The sequence below is a fragment of the Apodemus sylvaticus genome, chromosome 6, assembly GCF_947179515.1.
Source record: "Apodemus sylvaticus chromosome 6, mApoSyl1.1, whole genome shotgun sequence".
In the NCBI taxonomy this organism is placed as follows: domain Eukaryota; kingdom Metazoa; phylum Chordata; class Mammalia; order Rodentia; family Muridae; genus Apodemus; species Apodemus sylvaticus.
Genome location: NC_067477.1, coordinates 69,947,286 through 69,963,591, shown reverse-complemented (window position 1 = coordinate 69,963,591; position 16,306 = coordinate 69,947,286). Strand labels below are relative to the sequence as shown.

The following is a 16,306-nucleotide window of genomic DNA, read 5'->3' as shown; positions in this document are numbered from 1 at the left end:
TTCACCTTTTGAGTCAGGGTTACCTCACTTAGTATGATGTTCTCTAGCTCCATCTATTTGCCTAAGAATTTCATGAATTCATTGTTTCTAATGGCTGAATAGTACTCCATTGTGTAGATATACCACATTTTTTGCATCCACTCTTCTGTTGAGGGATACCTGGGTTCTTTCCAGCATCTGGCAATTATAAATAGGGCTGCTATGAACATAGTAGAACATGTATCCTTATTACATGGTGGGGAATCCTCTGGGTATATGCCCAGGAGTGGTATAGCAGGATCTTCTGGAAGTGAGGTGCCCAGTTTTCTGAGGAACCGCCAGACTGCTTTCCAGAGTGGTTGTACCAATTTGCAACCCCACCAGCAGTGGAGGAGTGTTCCTCTTTCTCCACACCCTCTCCAACACCTGCTGTCTCCTGAATTTTTAATCTTAGCCATTCTGACTGGTGTAAGATGAAATCTCAGGATTGTTTTGATTTGCATTTCCCTAATGACTAATGAAGTTGAGTGATTAATTATTTTTTAAAATATTAAGCCAACCTTGTTTTCCAGAATGAATGTATCCAATTGTGTGTGTGTGTATTACTGGATTCATTTGGTAAATAATTATCTATTTCTGATTTATCCCTATACCTCTGATCCTTTCTTTCCGAAAGCCTGGGTTTTCTCCACTATCCCTCCTCCCTGGTGGACTCTGAGCTTAGCAATCTTTCTCCCTCTAGCATTGGAGTCTATTTTAACTTTGTCTCAATATTCCCACCTCTCAGTTGTGTATGAGAAGATGGTGACGATGCCTTCCCTCTGAGTCCCATTCTGGGTGGGATCTTAAATTCTGGATTCCCAGCCTGGCTGTGGTGGTGCACACCTTTAATCCCAGCACTTGGGAGGCAGAGTCAGGCAGATTTCTGAGTTGAGGCCAGTCTGGTCTACAGAGTGAGTTCCAGGACAGCCAGGGTTATATACAGAGAAACCCTGTCTCAAAAATACCAAAAACAAAACCAAAAAATTCTGGATTCCCCTCCACTCTGGAAGCGGCTCTTTGATGCTTCAGACTGATTTTTCTTTTCTAGTTTTCAGGTTTTCCTTAGTGGTGGCTGGTGTCCATAAGCTAGTCTGCCATAACCAGAAGTAAAAATGTTATGAGAATGAAAAGCTAGTGTACAGTTGGAGCGCCATAGTATTGTCAGAGGATGATAAGTCCTCGTTAAGTTCATGCCTCTGGGAGGAGCAAAGCACCTCAAAGCCCTCTCCTGGGATGCCACTAGAAAGCATTCTTCCTTCCTCAATTGCTTCCTGCCTCAAGCTACTGGGGTGCCCAGTTACTCGTGACAGGAAATGAGGAACTCTGTTCAAGTCTGTTCCCACACCAGAGCCCATCGCTCACTGAATCACGCCTTTTGTAGTTCCCTGGTGCTTTCATTTTGTTTTGTTTTAATAAATTTGTTCACATCACCTCAGCCCCACCACCTTAGCTTGGGCCCAACTGTGGTAGCTGTTTGGTACTGAAAAGACTCCACTCCACTCCCCATCAAAGCAAGGACAGGTCTTTCTAAGCTGGGAACCACACCTAAGCCTTCAGCACTGTGTTGAAATCCAAGAGCAGCCCTCTGCAGCCCTCTGTACACATGGCCCTGCAGCATAGACTGCAGCCAGGCAATCTGTGCTATGGGAACTAAGAGATCTCTGCCTTCGCGCAGGGGCCGCCCCTTCCTTGCGTGTGACCAGAACAAACGATGACCTTTTAGACTCGCTTCCTCTACAAGAAGAGGAAATTGAGTTAGAAGATTTCCAGTTCAGGGGACTACGTGATTCTGAGGCATTGGCTTAAAATGTAGTATGCATCCTTGTGAGGACTGAATTTATGCCTACAGCAATATCTATACTAGGCTGTAAGCATCGCATAGAGTGAGCTGATCTGGTTTGACTTTTGTTGCTATGACAAAAACTCTCTGACCAAAAGTATCTCAGGGATTTATTGACACTCACAGTGCAGATTAAGGTTCATCATGTGGGAAGTAGAGGCAGGAACTCCACAGCAGGTGTTCCTGCTATTCCACACAGCTTTATCTCCAACCGAAAAATTCATTTCACAGTCAAAGAAGCAGACAGAAAGAAGCCAGATCCACCCCACTAGCTCTCTTACACAGTTCAGGACCACCTGCTGGGATGTTCTTCCCTCTTGGTCTCTAGCTTACCTTCTCAGTCGCTTACCTTCTCAGTCGCAGCTTCTCTCTTGAGCACTTTCCTACCAGTCCCCGCCCCCCCCCCCCCCCCGCCCCGTGTCTCTCTTATTCTTTATGAGGCTGACACACTGTCTTCTTGGCCAAGCAGGCAACTAGCTTTTTGGAACTGCTCATCTCTAAGGTCCCTGAGGACTGAAACAATATCCTTTTCATTTTAAAATTTCTCAGAAATGAATATAGAGCCTAGTATATATTGAATGTTGAACTAATTAATTTATATTTAAATGAATGCATATCTTATATTGAATGTTAGTCAATAAATTGAATTTTCTTATAGAGATTATAAATGTATTATTAGCCTCGTATACTCACACACACACACACACACACATACAGATCCCTAACTTGAAATATTGAAATATGAAATATTCCAAAAAAGTAAAACTTTTTGACTGCCAACATTTTGTCAGTAGTGGAAAAATCCTACACTACATTTTAACTCACATGATGATTGCAATAAAAACGTGGACACAGTAAAAGATAATGTGTATGATTACCTTTAGCTATGTATACAAGGTATACATGAAACAGATGAATTTCATGTTTAGACTCAGGTCTCTTCCTCAAAATATCTTGCATACTACAATTTTTAAGGAATTATTTTATTTATATGAGTACACTGTAGCTGTTTCCAGACACCCCAGAAGAGGGCATCAGATCCCTTTACAGATGGTTGTGAGCCACCATGTGGTTGCTGGGAATTGAGCTCAGGACCTGTGGAAGCGCAGTCAGTGTTCTTAACTGCTGCGCCAATCTCTCCAGCCCTTCCCTAAAGTATCTTATTGTGCACATGTAAATATTCTAAAATCCAAAAGAATCTACAGACCAAGACACTTCTAGTCTAATGCATTTTAGATAATGAACACTCAATCTACATAAATATTTGGGGTATGGCTGACTTACAGAAAATTATATTTAGATGTTTCTTAGATTCCGTAAGGAATATGTAACTTTTCAACTATGCATAGCTTTTTCCAGACTGATGCCAGTACTTGGTTCTGGTTAGAAAATACTGTCTTGGTTTTGCCATCTTTCTTCTTTTGAGCTAGCAAGAGCTGACAGCTATTTAAATAAAAATTAAAAATAGCACATGTCCTGTTTGTTCCTGCCAGAATGTTAAGTGACCATGACCACAGAATTAAAATTGTGCTCTATGTCTCCCTCCCTCCCTCCTCCCTCCCTCCCATTTGTAGTTTGAATTTAGATTTTACTGTGATAGGCACGGTTTAGTATTTAGCAGACAGAGGACACACTTTCAGTGCACTCTCCCTCCGTCAGCTAAGGGCGATCCTCCTGATTCTCCTTCATCTCCCAGTGCCATCTGTACAAGCCTGAATGTGTTTCTTGCCAGAAAGTTTTCTATGTGGTTTTCCAGTTTTTTCTATACAGAGAATTAATGCATAGAAACATTTGTCTGTGACAAATATATCTTAAAAATTTGTGATTTTTCTGATATAACAATCAACACTCAAGTAACATTTTTTTAAATAAACTGTAGTGAGAATGTCAATTGACTATAAAGATAGGGGGTAAAGAGGCTATTGAGATAACATAATATATCTCTACCCTATATCTATATTGTCTATATCTATCTTTTATGCTGTCAAATAGAGGAAAGTTACAATAAAGAAGTGATGTCCTAACTGTCTAGATGTCGTTATTACTTCTATAGCAAATATGCTTTCCTCTTCCTTACTTGGGAAAGATTTTCAAATAATTCAGAAGTTAAAGTGTCACCAGGGTAAATCTTTAGCTTGTGATAATCCACATTATGAGGTGGCTTTGAGTCTACCTATCTTTCTGTGTGGTCATTACAAATGGATGAATTTCAGCTTGAGGAAAATGACTTTGTCAGGAAGAGAATAATGTGAAAGGCCTCGGGCGGGGTCACTCCAGTCTTATCCCCGGGCCTGACAGACTGGAGCCGCTCTGGACTGATGGCCTGGGAATGGGCATTAAGTGAGCTGTCTTTGTACTAAAGCCTGGCTGTGCACAGGCTTGCTGTGTATAATGTACGTGGCGTCTGTTCGTCACCTCAGGACTAACAGTCACCTCAACTAATAGCAGACTAGATAGAATTTGCTTTTAACCCCAATGCAGTCTTCGTTCCCAGCAAGTCTGTGGCACTCCGGAGCTCATCCCCTCAGCAAACATTTGTTGTCACCCACTAAGGACACAGTGCCACTTTGAAGCAGAAATGGGCTAGACATACCAAGGGTCAACTAGAGTTGCCTGCTCAGAGTGGGGGTTACAGGGTGAAGAGACCATTGAGATGTTGGCAGAAGCAGAGACGGGGCTTACAGAAGCCTAAGCATTCTTCAGGCAAGGAGGGGTGACTGTTGGGGTGCTTAAGAGAGCCAGAGTGAGGGAAAGAAAGTTCTCTCTTTTGGGGAGTACTGGGATGAGTCAGTTCTAGCTTTTATTTAAGCGTCTTTGACAATGAAGCTGACTGGTTCTCAGCAGATCTCGAGTCAGAACATTCTAACTTCTGCTTACTCCTCTGGGACACTCACCCCCTCTCCCGGAGCCCGGTGTCTGTGGAAGCCGTGAGTAGGGTGTTTATGAGGAAGCTGGAAACTCTGTGAGCACACGCCACATGCCATATGTCTAGATGCAAGAATGTTCAGCGCCGTCATGGGCAGGCACTGGTAAGAGGGCACCGTACCCTTTTCTTCCATGGTCTCTTGGCTATTTCTTTCCTAAGAGCCACATTTATAAAACAGTTATGCTATCCAGTAGGTTGGTTAGTTTGTAGTTTATTACAAATAGCATGTTTTGTGAATATCTGTCAAAATATAGCAGTCAACTTTTATAATTGTGAAACATATTTACAGCATAGTATTTCTAGCTGTCTCTGGAGGGTCTGAACATTCTCATAGGATTCTGGGCAGTTTCCTTGTGCAGCAGAGCACTGTGTGAGGCACACTGCTAGCCAGAATAAAACTGTTTCTCCAAACAGCTGTCCAAGACACTCACATGCTTTTCTTGGCTTCTGGGTTCTGACGGTCCAGCCAGTTAACGAATCGGTAACTGTGGTCTGCCTCGTGGGCTGAGCTCTCTGTGAATATTTAGAGATGTGGGTAATCCTGGTGTTTCTTCTGAGCTGAAAAGTGCAGTGTTGTGCAGAAGAAATACCACACAAACAGTAAGCTTCGCACACAAGCTTCTAGTGTAACCAAGCAACTGACACATTAGACAGCCTTTGCCGTCGGCGTGCATTCTCAGGGAACTTAGGTCAGGGCCTAAAATAACCCTGCTAATTGTGAGGGGCACATGTGGAATGAAATTCCAGTTAGCAGTCTGGGAGCTGAGTGACTGAGCATTTGAAACCTTACTGTCATTACAGTCCACTGCGAGCCTCTAAGCAGTTAGGCCCACAGCTCTTGGCATGTCCAGGTACGGAAAGCAAGCCATGTGTGTATATTATATTCTCTGGTGGTAAAGCTGGTTAACCAGTGACAACAGATTGAAAACCAAATCGACTTGAGTTACCCGATCTGGGCTTTCTCTCTGCTGCTTCTTGTTTGCTGTATGGTGGCCTAACTGACAGAGTGGATGGCTTGGCCAAAGGACACGAAACTGCAGCAGCCTGTTTAGGACACTGCCACACACCGGACGTCTTCATTCAGGTAGGCCGGGAGTGGTGGGGAGCTCTTTGTAATGGACAGAGGTCATTGAACCATTCAATCCAGAGCACAGCACCAGAGTCCCAAGTGTCTCTCCCCCACACAGCATAAGTGCTTTGATGGGCTCTGTGTTCCACTCCCTAGCTAGGCAATATGCTTAAAAAAACAAGTCTTCATAGTGCTGTCAGTTACATACATCCAGATTCTAGGAGGTAAGGGAGGCTGAGTAATTTGTTCCGCTTGTGACAAAAATCTTTTGAAGACTGGCCGTCCTCTCTTGTCTTTTATTTTCTTATTCCAGTTGCAAAAAGAAAGGCTTGGAATCTGAGGGAGACAATGGGAAAAGGTTAACGCCCTTCATTTCAGAGCACGTGGCTTTTACACATTAAGCGTGGGGTCTGGGATGTATTTCCAGACTGGTGAAAGTAATCACCACACACCCCTATCCTGCCATTGGGATAACATCAGTGTAACATGCACACCGCTCTGCTTGCCCTAACTGTGCTGACCTGGCTTATACATTGAGGTTCGCTTTAACTCTCAAGTGTCTGGCATGAAAACAGGCATATAAATACTGTCAAAGATACTTTGAAACTTTTGATCAAGCTAATTTAATCCAGCATATATATATCACATAACATCTATATTACTAAAATACTTAATAGCAGGTTTTATAACTGGTGTAATTTAGCATGTACTTGAGCAGCTGATCACTTTTCAAGAATCCATGCACAGTGAATAGGAGTCAAGACTTAGCCTGATGTAACTTTGTTTGAGAGAATTTCATGCAGCCCAACCTGGCTCCAAGCTGTCTGAAGCTGATGATGACCTTCAACTCCTGATCCACTTGTGTGGTTCAACCTAACTGTTCAAGAGATGGTAATTCATGTTAGTGAAAGGTTAGTCTTGAGATTCTGACAACTATATCAAGAGTGGGGTATTCATGGAATTAGGCGTAAGGGTTACTAGTTAAAAATGGGGCTGTCAGCAGTTGTTTTCTGTAAGCAAATCACGTGTGGAGGGGTGATATCTCTTGTTTGTTTTAACTTAAAATTATTATTTAAGCATGCATGTGTATGCATTTGTGTGTGTGTGTGTGTGTGTGTGTGTGTGTGTGTGTTGGATGCACACGTGTGCAGTACCTGAAGAAATCAGTAGAGGGTGTTGGATCCTGAGCTGGAGTTACTGGCAGTTATTAGTCCCCCAAGGCCACTCCCATCACATGACATCAGCAATTGCTCCAGGCCTCTGCAAGGGAAGCAGGACCTGGCTCTCTCCAGCCCTGGGTGATGTCTGTCTTTCCTGCTTCAGTTTCTTTCTTTGGACATTTGGAAGAAAATTTTTCTGCCTCTGGTGTTTATCAGCTGCAGTGACTGCCCTTGAAGGCTGGGTTGATGTTTAGTAGGGCAGAGGGTACCCTTTAGAAAGTTCATGAAATATAAATGTGCTACAGACTAGAGTTTTACCAACAGTATAGAAGAATGTTTTACTTAACCATGCAGAAATGCTTTCTTGTTTACATTTCAGTTATTTTCTTTGATACATGGGTTATTTTTTAAAGTATCATTTACTTTCTAAATATTTGGGGGATTTCCAGAAATCTTCGTTATTATTTCTATTGTCCTATTCTAATTTAATTATATCACATTAAGATGGCATATGTATTGTGACTTAAATCTTTTAAATCTTCTAAGCCTGATTTCGTGTTTCTCATCTATTCTGTAGGAGTCGTCACTTGAAAGAGTATGAATGGTACTTTTATCTGAGAGGACCACTTGGCTTCCTAACTGACTTAATGTCATATTAGTTGCTAGTTGTTCAAATATTTTCTTTACCTATATTTTTATGTTTATGTGTATTTTTCTCATACCCTATTGAGAGAAGTATGTTGAAGTGGAAGTTGCAACTATAAATCTGTCTGTGTTTCCGTGGAGCTCCATCAGTGGTGGTTTTATCTTGAAGCTCTACATTAGGGCGTGGGTGCTTAGTAATATACGTTCTTGATAAAACTGTCATTTTAATATAATGAATCTTTTTATCTCCAGTAATATTCCTTTCTCTGAATGTTTTTCTAACATTCATAGCCATTTTGTCTTTTCCTTCAAGTGTTTCTCCTTTAAAAAGTTTTGATAAAGGCTACTTAGGAAAAAATTAATGGTATATATGTTTTATTTATTAACATATTTATTTGATTATTAATTATGAGGACAATTCGCTGGCAGCTTTCATATGTCCTATAAATTTCATGTTACAGCGCTCGAGTACTGATTGCCATCTTCTCTCTCATTTATTGTCAGCAACCTTCCTTATACACAACACATAGGTTCATATATTTAACACTGAGCATGCAGTGAGCACTGGCCAATCAGAATGACTGTCAGCTGTTAAGAACAGGTGCATGCTTGACTGAGCAACAACTGCCGTCCTCTGGGTTAGGCACAGGCGCTGTTTTCAGTCTTTTAAATTTCAGTCTTTTATATACAGTTCCACCATCTGCAGACAGCGTGAAGACAATGAACCTCACTACTCGGACTTCTTAGACCACCTCAGTGATCCAGTAACAGGCATGCCAGCACCTTATAGCATTTTAGATTTTGGCTCTTTATTTACTACTAGTTGGTTATTGAGTCCCATCTGTGTGCCGACCATTGGCATTCTAATGAACTCATTAGAGTGTGGTCTCATCCTTAAAAAGCCATTGAAGCACAAGAGAGAGACCTCTTAGGACATCCAGGATGTGGTAGGGCTGAAGAATGTGTGGCAGGGAAGAGCATGAAAAGATATTCTGGGCCTTCCTGGATCTCTCAAGATGCAAGAGAAAACCAGGAATTTAGCTCACGTCTCTGCAAACTGTGGCGAGATCTATAGTCATGCACCATGTTTCTTACGCTAGATGTTTAACTTCCATAGTAGCCAGAACACTGCATCCAGTATCTGTGTCAGTCTACACCTGGGTATTTCCAGAGCTGGGACTCTGCTTTTGTGCTCTGTTTAGCACACACTTTTTGGAGGAGAGAGGAATGCTTCTCTCACTATTGACACCCACTCAACACTTTTTGAATGAGTGATTGACTGACTGAACGAATGAATATTTACCTTTATGCAAACATGGAAAAAGGAGGAAAAAGTGAGGACCATTTAACTCTGTCACAGGCTGACTATTAATCAAAGGTAATGAGTGCCACCAGGCATCAGACCTCCAGCAGTCCTCAGGGACACCCTCTCAGGAGAGTGGTTGAGTTAGCTGTGTGTGTGTGGGGGGAGGAATGATTTCACTTCTGCCCACTGTCAATGGAACAAGTGCTTCAGAGTAAAATCACACCAGGCATCACAAGTCAATTCCTTCTCAGACAAGTAGCCCCAGAAACAAGAGCACAGGGATGAGATGGTTTTTAGTTGCCATAGAGACCAGGATAGCAATGAGGCCAGACTCATGTGCATGTGTGATTGTGCCAGTGGTTTGTATGAATATTTTTTATATAAAAATTATTTATTCATTTATTCTTTCTTTCCTTCCTTCCTTCCTTCCTTCCTTCCTTCCTTCCTTCCTTTCTTCCTTCATTTAATCTGCATGTGTACCTGCAAGCGAAAAAAGGGCATCAGATCCCATTACAGATGTTTGTGAACCACCATGTGGTTGCTGGGAATTGAACTCTAAAAGAGCAGCCAGTGTTCTTAAGCTATCTCTTCAACCCAATAGAAATATTTTTTAAGAATTTATTTTTATTTCATGTGCATTTATGATTTACCTGCATGTATGTCTGAGTAAGGGTGTCAGATCCTCTAGAACTATAGTTCCAGACAGTTGTGAGTTACTATGTTGGTGCTGGGAATTGAACCTGGGTCCCTCTGGAAGAACTGGTGCTCTTAACCACTAAGCCCCATATTAGGAGGAATCTAATGCCATATAGGAGGTAGAGTAGGACTCTAAATGCCATATAGGAGTAGTTGGTAGGAATCTTAATGCTATATAGGAGGGAGTTGCTGGTTAAATCATTTTATACACCTTCCTTCTTTTTTTTGCCTTTCTCTTATCAAACATTTTGGAAGATCTTAAGTCAACACAGTTTGGAAAGGAAAGAGACTTCCAAAGCTGCTCACTTTATTATTTCTAATATTTTGTGTATAGATTATGCATTAATTTCTATATTAAAGCATTGGTCTATTGGGACATGGTGGCACTTCCTGGTTCCCAACATTTAGAAGGCTGAGGCAGGAGGATTCCTGCAAGTTCAAGACCAACTGGCTGTATATCAAGTTCCAGATAAGTCTGGATACAGAACAACCCAGGATGGGAAGATTCTTCAGAAATAATATTTGGCAGAAGAAGCAATACAAAGGGGTGTATTCTATATGATTGTATTTCCATTAAGACCAAACAGGAAAGTTTATATTGGTTTATTTGGAAGTGGATACCAAGTAACTAAAATGGCTACCAAGAAGGAAGGAAGGAAGGAAGGAAGGAAGGAAGGAAGGAAGGAAGGAAGGAAGGAAGGAAGGAAAGAAGCAAGAAAGGAAGGAAGGAAGGAAGGAAGGGAGGGAGGGAGGAAGGGAGGGAGGAAGGGAGGGAGGGAGAAAGGAAGGGTTATTATAATTAATAGTCTTGCTCTCTTCCAGGCAGAGGGGCTTGTGGGAGTGTGTTGGCTATCAACAGTGTTGACATTCTTCATTAGAGTGGTAGCCCACATTGCTCACTTTACAATTATGTGTTGTGAATGGATTCTGATTTATGAACTTCTAAATGTTTAATCCATTAAAACACAAAGTTTAGCACTCGTGGGAAAAAGAACAAAAAATGAAAGAAGGAAGTCTGATTTGCATTCACTTATTTGTCTTGTCACTGTTTATATGATTAGGGAAGTTGTTTCTTATGTTGGTTTGTTTATTTTTTGGTGATGGCGATCACCTAGGGCCCCATGCATGCAGAGCTAGCCCTGCACCACTGAGCTCCTGTCCCCTAGGGAAGGCTTCATGTGTGCAGGGCTAGCCTTGCACCACTGAGCTCCTGTCGGATTTCCTGATTCAATATTTAGACGATTAAATTTTTATTTGATTTTTAGTTTATATAGACAGTTCCTATAAATTTCTCCTGCTGAGAAGATGAATATATATGGTGGGTAATAAAAGCTTTGATACTGATGTTCACAGAAGCATTTATAATCAAAATTGGCATGCTATTAATAATATGAATGAGATATAATTATTAATATATTATTTTGACAGTATCTGCATTTGAGATACCATTAGATGATATTTATTGTCATTTATCATATCATACTATCATTATATTAGTATTTAGTATTATCATTATATATATAATCATTATCAGTATATAATATATATATATGATATATATATAGTATATATATATATCATTATCAGTATATAATATTTAGTATTATCATTATAAATACTAAAAATAACATTGACCATTAATAGTTCTTGTGATTAACTTTTTCTTCGGGCATTAATCACTTCTTAACAGAAATGGAGAAGGGATACAATACTCATGTTCCACGGTCTTTAATGTGAGATGTTGCATCATAGTAGATGGCTCAGACCAAATTTCTATAATTAAAAGTAGTCTTGGCTTTGTAAGTGCTTGTGTACCTGAGTTAGAAACATAAAAAAAATTTTTTTTTTACAAAACATAATGTATTTAGTGTTTTTGTTGTTGTTGTTGTTGGGTTTTGTTTGTTCATTTGTTTTTCTAGACAGGGTTTTTCTGTGTCTGGATTTACTTTGTAGACCAGGCTGGCCTCAAATTGAGAGATCCGTCTACGTCTGCCTCCTGAGTATTGAGATTGAACGTGTGCACCACCACATCTGGCTAGGTATTATTTTTGAAAGTTTAGTTAATATGTACAAACAGCATTTGAAACTCATACTTTGTTCCCTTTTTCTTCTTTTTCGGAAGACTATCATCATGTTTGACTCACTTAGACTAAACCTTTATTTTCAAAAAAGGAGATAAGAAGAGGGAAGAAAGCCTGACATGTTTGAACACTAGCATGAACCATGGAACTGTTAACGAGCAGAAGCAATCGTTAGCAGTGATCTTGTTAGTCGAAGACGCAGTGAGCTTTGTGGAGAAGTAGGCTCCCACAATCCCATGTGTGACTTGTTCATTGGGCGGATTGCTATACAGAAAATAGTTGGTACGACACTATTTATATGAAAATGAATGTAGTAATGTATCTGCAGGATTCTTATTGCAAAGACAGGGAAATAAATACAAGAGTCAAACTGAAGTCACCAACTGCTCCTTATACCACTCTAACACTGAGCCTGTGTCCCCAGAGTTCAGCATTTGCCTCTGGATGTACAGTGCTAGAGGGGACAGATGTGTCCACACAGCACATCTGGTCAGGGTTGGTGTGGTATTGTCGGAGCAGGTACTAGGTAGAATGGTGAAAATCCTGGCATTTACCTCCCCTGAGCCAGAAATTCTGGAAGAACACTCCACTAGGAAGGCCCGGCGCTCTCAACTGGTTGTTACATCTCGTGATCTTTTTTTCTCTGCTAGTTTTGTCAACTGTTTCTGTACTCTCCAGGCCTAATGAATGCAGCCACAGTGTGTATCCTGTGATAACACACTCTCCCCCTCAACTCCTTTACCAAAATGTAGGACTAGCAAATCCCTATTCTTTATCTTAAAGGGCAGATGTGTACACAGAGGCCTTTGAGTGGATGACTGAAGGATCAAAGCTTGAGCCAGCAGCCTGGTCCTGCAAGTGTCCACTGCTGCAGCGTGTGGTAGCCGGGTGAGCACTGCTTTCAATGCTGAGTCAAGGACTGGGATTTCCATGCTTCGCAGAGCTACCCGATTAAAATATGACAATGAGCCCCAAATGCAATCCCAATGTGTGATTTTAAATTTCCAAGAAGCAACATTTTAAAAGCAAAAATAAATAGGTTTTAACAGTTTTTTAAAATCAATTTTTCCAAAATATTGTGATTTTAATATGCAATTAAGGGAAGCTGGGAAAAAAATGGCTCAGAAGTCACGAGCACTGGTTGCTTTTCTAGAAGACCTGGCTTTAATTCCTGAGAACCACCGATGTCGCATAACCATCTATAACTAGTTCTAGGGCTGCCAATGCCTTCTTCTCGCCTCCACACGCACCAGGCACTCACATGGCACACAGACATATATGCAGGCTAAGCACTCATACACATAAAACACAATAAGGATTCTAGTATAGCTGATGTAAAAGTATCACTAAGCTATTTTAAGCACATTCGTTCCTGTGAAATACACTATGTGTTTTACATGTACAGTCCACACACCCTGGTCCAGGGACCTTTCAAGACCACGCATATTGGACAGTGCCAATCTGGAGGCTCATTTCCAAGCCCTTAGGGTTCTTTTTTTTTATTTTTCTGGATTTTCTGAGTGTAGGCAGCACAGCAGGAAGACAGGTCATTGAGCCATCAAAACCATCTTCAGGGATTAGGTGTGATACCAGAAGCATACCACCCTGTGCACATTCTGCTGGTTGCTACTCATGCAGCCATAGTGCCCCATCGGGCACGTGGGAAATGCAGACGAGCCCATCAGAAAGGAGGTCTGTTGAGTGCATAGGAAAGTCTCCACCACAGCAGTTCCCACATCTTACAGCTTAGGAAACCATGCCCTAGCGGAGTAAATGATAGCCTAGTGAACGGGATAATGTAAGCAGAAAGTGCATCTCACTCTCTAGGGTGATAGCTCTTCCAGGAGGCAGGCTCCCCTCTCCCGCCCTTTGTTTCCTCTTTGCCCCTCCCCATTATTCTGCCCTTGCAGATGCAGTTCCTGCAGTTAAGCCCAATGTCTTCAATATTTTATTGCATTGGCTCTTGCTTAATGACTGTATCCTGTTACTGCCGTTTGAGCGAACGGCAGGCGGCCTAGTATAAGGCAGCAAATATGCTCCACCGGTGAGTGGTCGACTACCAGAAGCATTGCAAGCACTGCATTGTCATTTTGAGAGGCCCTCCTTCTCCTCCGTGCTGAAACTCCTCATTCACAGAATGAGGACTATTAAGGTTGCCATCAAGGCATTTCAATCAATGAATAAATTGCATCTTCCATCCTAATGATCTTGTCTGTTCGATTGAAGGTTTTGCTTTTTAAAAGTGCCTGGAAGACTACTAACGAGGGTGCTTTTAACCATGACATTATTGAAGTGCTTAGGTAGATGGCTCTGCTTCGTAGGTTGAAGATGCTTTAGTCGGAGAAATGAAGTGATGTTCCTTAAAGAAAGTGCATGGCAAAAGGTGTCTGTGCCTCATGGATTGCTAATCAGAACAATGGAAACCACCAAGTGGCTTTCACTGAAGAAAATGGAATTATCGTACTATTTACTATTCAGCTGTAATTTGGCCATATTAAAATTGGTTTGGAGTTTTGTTGTTGCTTAATATTTTTAGATTTAAACTATCTTCATAAGTGTGAAAATTTTAAATATAAAGAGAAATTATGCAGGGCACCTTGCATCCACCACCAGTGTGCCAGTGTAGACCTACGGCTAGTATCTTTTCCCAGTATATGCCTGTAAGGTGGTACTTAGTCTTGTTGCTTGTGAATCCTTCTAGAATTTATATTGCCACACAGTAATACGGATTCTTGGTTTTCTCTCGTTTTATTTTGTATGTATTGCTTTAAAACCGACTTCCATTTCTACACTTAAACAGGTTTTATTAAACATCAAAGCCAAACTGTAACAGTCTTAACACAAAAAGCTTGCAAAGTGTTTGATTGGTATATATCCATATGGCTAAAATCATTCCATTAATCATATAGTAACATAGTAAATTTCCATGATTAGAAGTAGCTTATATCTAATAACCATGTTATATTATTTTAAACTATTGTATCATTCTTTGCTTTTTATTTTTCTATTGCACACTGGTTTGTTATAATTTTAAAATATGACCTTGTGTTATCAAAATAGAAGTTTGAAATATTTATAAAAAGAAATCTATATTGAAAATTAATCTTATAGTTTTGTGCTTCCTGTGGAATGTTATTTTACAAATTGAGTTTGGAAAGCAACCTTTTATATCTCCTAAGGTAGTAACCTCATTAATGCTGCAACCCTTTAAAACAGTTTCTCATGTTGTGGTGAATTAAACTCTAACCATAAAATTATTTTATGATTACTTCAAAAGTGTAATTTTGCTACTGTTTTGAATCGTAACATAAATGTCTGATGTAACCCACAAGGGGGTTCCCACAGGTTGAGAAACACTTTTCTAAGCAATATATTTTTAAAAAGTAATATTATATAAAATAGAAATATTTTGTAAAACACAAATAAATACACAAAGGAAAATTTAAGGTATGAAACACATATTAGGGAAAAGAGCTTTTAGATAGTTAATTTTTAATGTTTTGAGATTATAATATAATTACATCATTTCCCCCCACCCCTTTCCTCCTTCTAAACCATTCCATGTGTCTCTCTCTACTCTCCTTCTCACTCATGGCCTCTTTTTTATTAACTATTCTTACATATGGATACATACATACATACATACATACATACATACATACATAGATATTCCTAGATATAACACTCTGCTTTCTAGGTTATGATGAAGAGGGTGCTATTTTATAAAAAGTTTTCTTACCACCATTATATATACATATATATATATACATATATATATATATGCTATTCAAATAAATATATCATATTAATGGACATTTACTGTATTACCAATATTTGAACATTATAAACTGTATTCCCACAATAGACTTGCATGTAAGGAATTTCCCAAAATGTATAAGTATATTGAACACTAAATTCTCAGAAGTAGGATGTTATTTAGTACATATAGCACTTGAAATTTAACAGAAGCAGCCAAATTGTATCCCATTTGTTAAACTGATTTGCTGTCCAGCTGTAAGTGCTGATCTATGCTTGTTTTTCCTGTACCTTTGGCAATAATTTCCATGATAGCCAAATCTCTTTCTTTTAATGGCTCTAGATTTTGAGTCTAGTCTAGTCTTTCCTATGTACTTTTTCTAAATCATATTCACATACCTTATATTTTTTATTTTAAACTCTTTGGTTCATTGGGACTTTGTAAGGTGTATATTAAATCCAACTTAATTGTCAGCTTCCATGTTTCCCCCACTGATTTGTGATGTCACATTGCAAATGCCCATGTGTGTTTGAATATACTTCTAGACTCACCCTGTATTCTGTTAGCATCAGTCTGGATTCCTGAAGCTTATTGTAACATTGGCTAGGCTTGCCTTACTGCTCTCTTTGCTAATTGGCCTCTTTCAGATTTCTCGGGCTATTCTTTATTGTTCATTTTATATTAAAATCGAACAATTTCCTATTCTTACCTTTACTGTCTATCTAAAGGAAAAACTGCTATTATTTGAGTTGAAGGTTATGACATTGCTTAGGGAAAGTAGTTTCTGCCCTGATTTCCCTCAGTG

The 16,306-nt window shown here is 40.0% G+C and overlaps 1 protein-coding gene across 1 annotated transcript in view; it reads left to right on the top strand.

Moving 5' to 3' along the window:
- Nucleotides 1–4,814: 4,814 nt before the first annotated feature.
- Akap6 (A-kinase anchoring protein 6) overlaps nt 4,815–16,306 on the top strand; it is a 282,310-nt gene continuing 270,818 nt past the window's right edge. Inside the window, exon 1 of the mRNA XM_052185864.1 lies at nt 4,815–4,890. Coding sequence (XP_052041824.1) covers nt 4,846–4,890 — 45 coding nt within the window. The 5' untranslated portion in view covers nt 4,815–4,845. The remainder of the gene's footprint in view (nt 4,891–16,306) is intronic.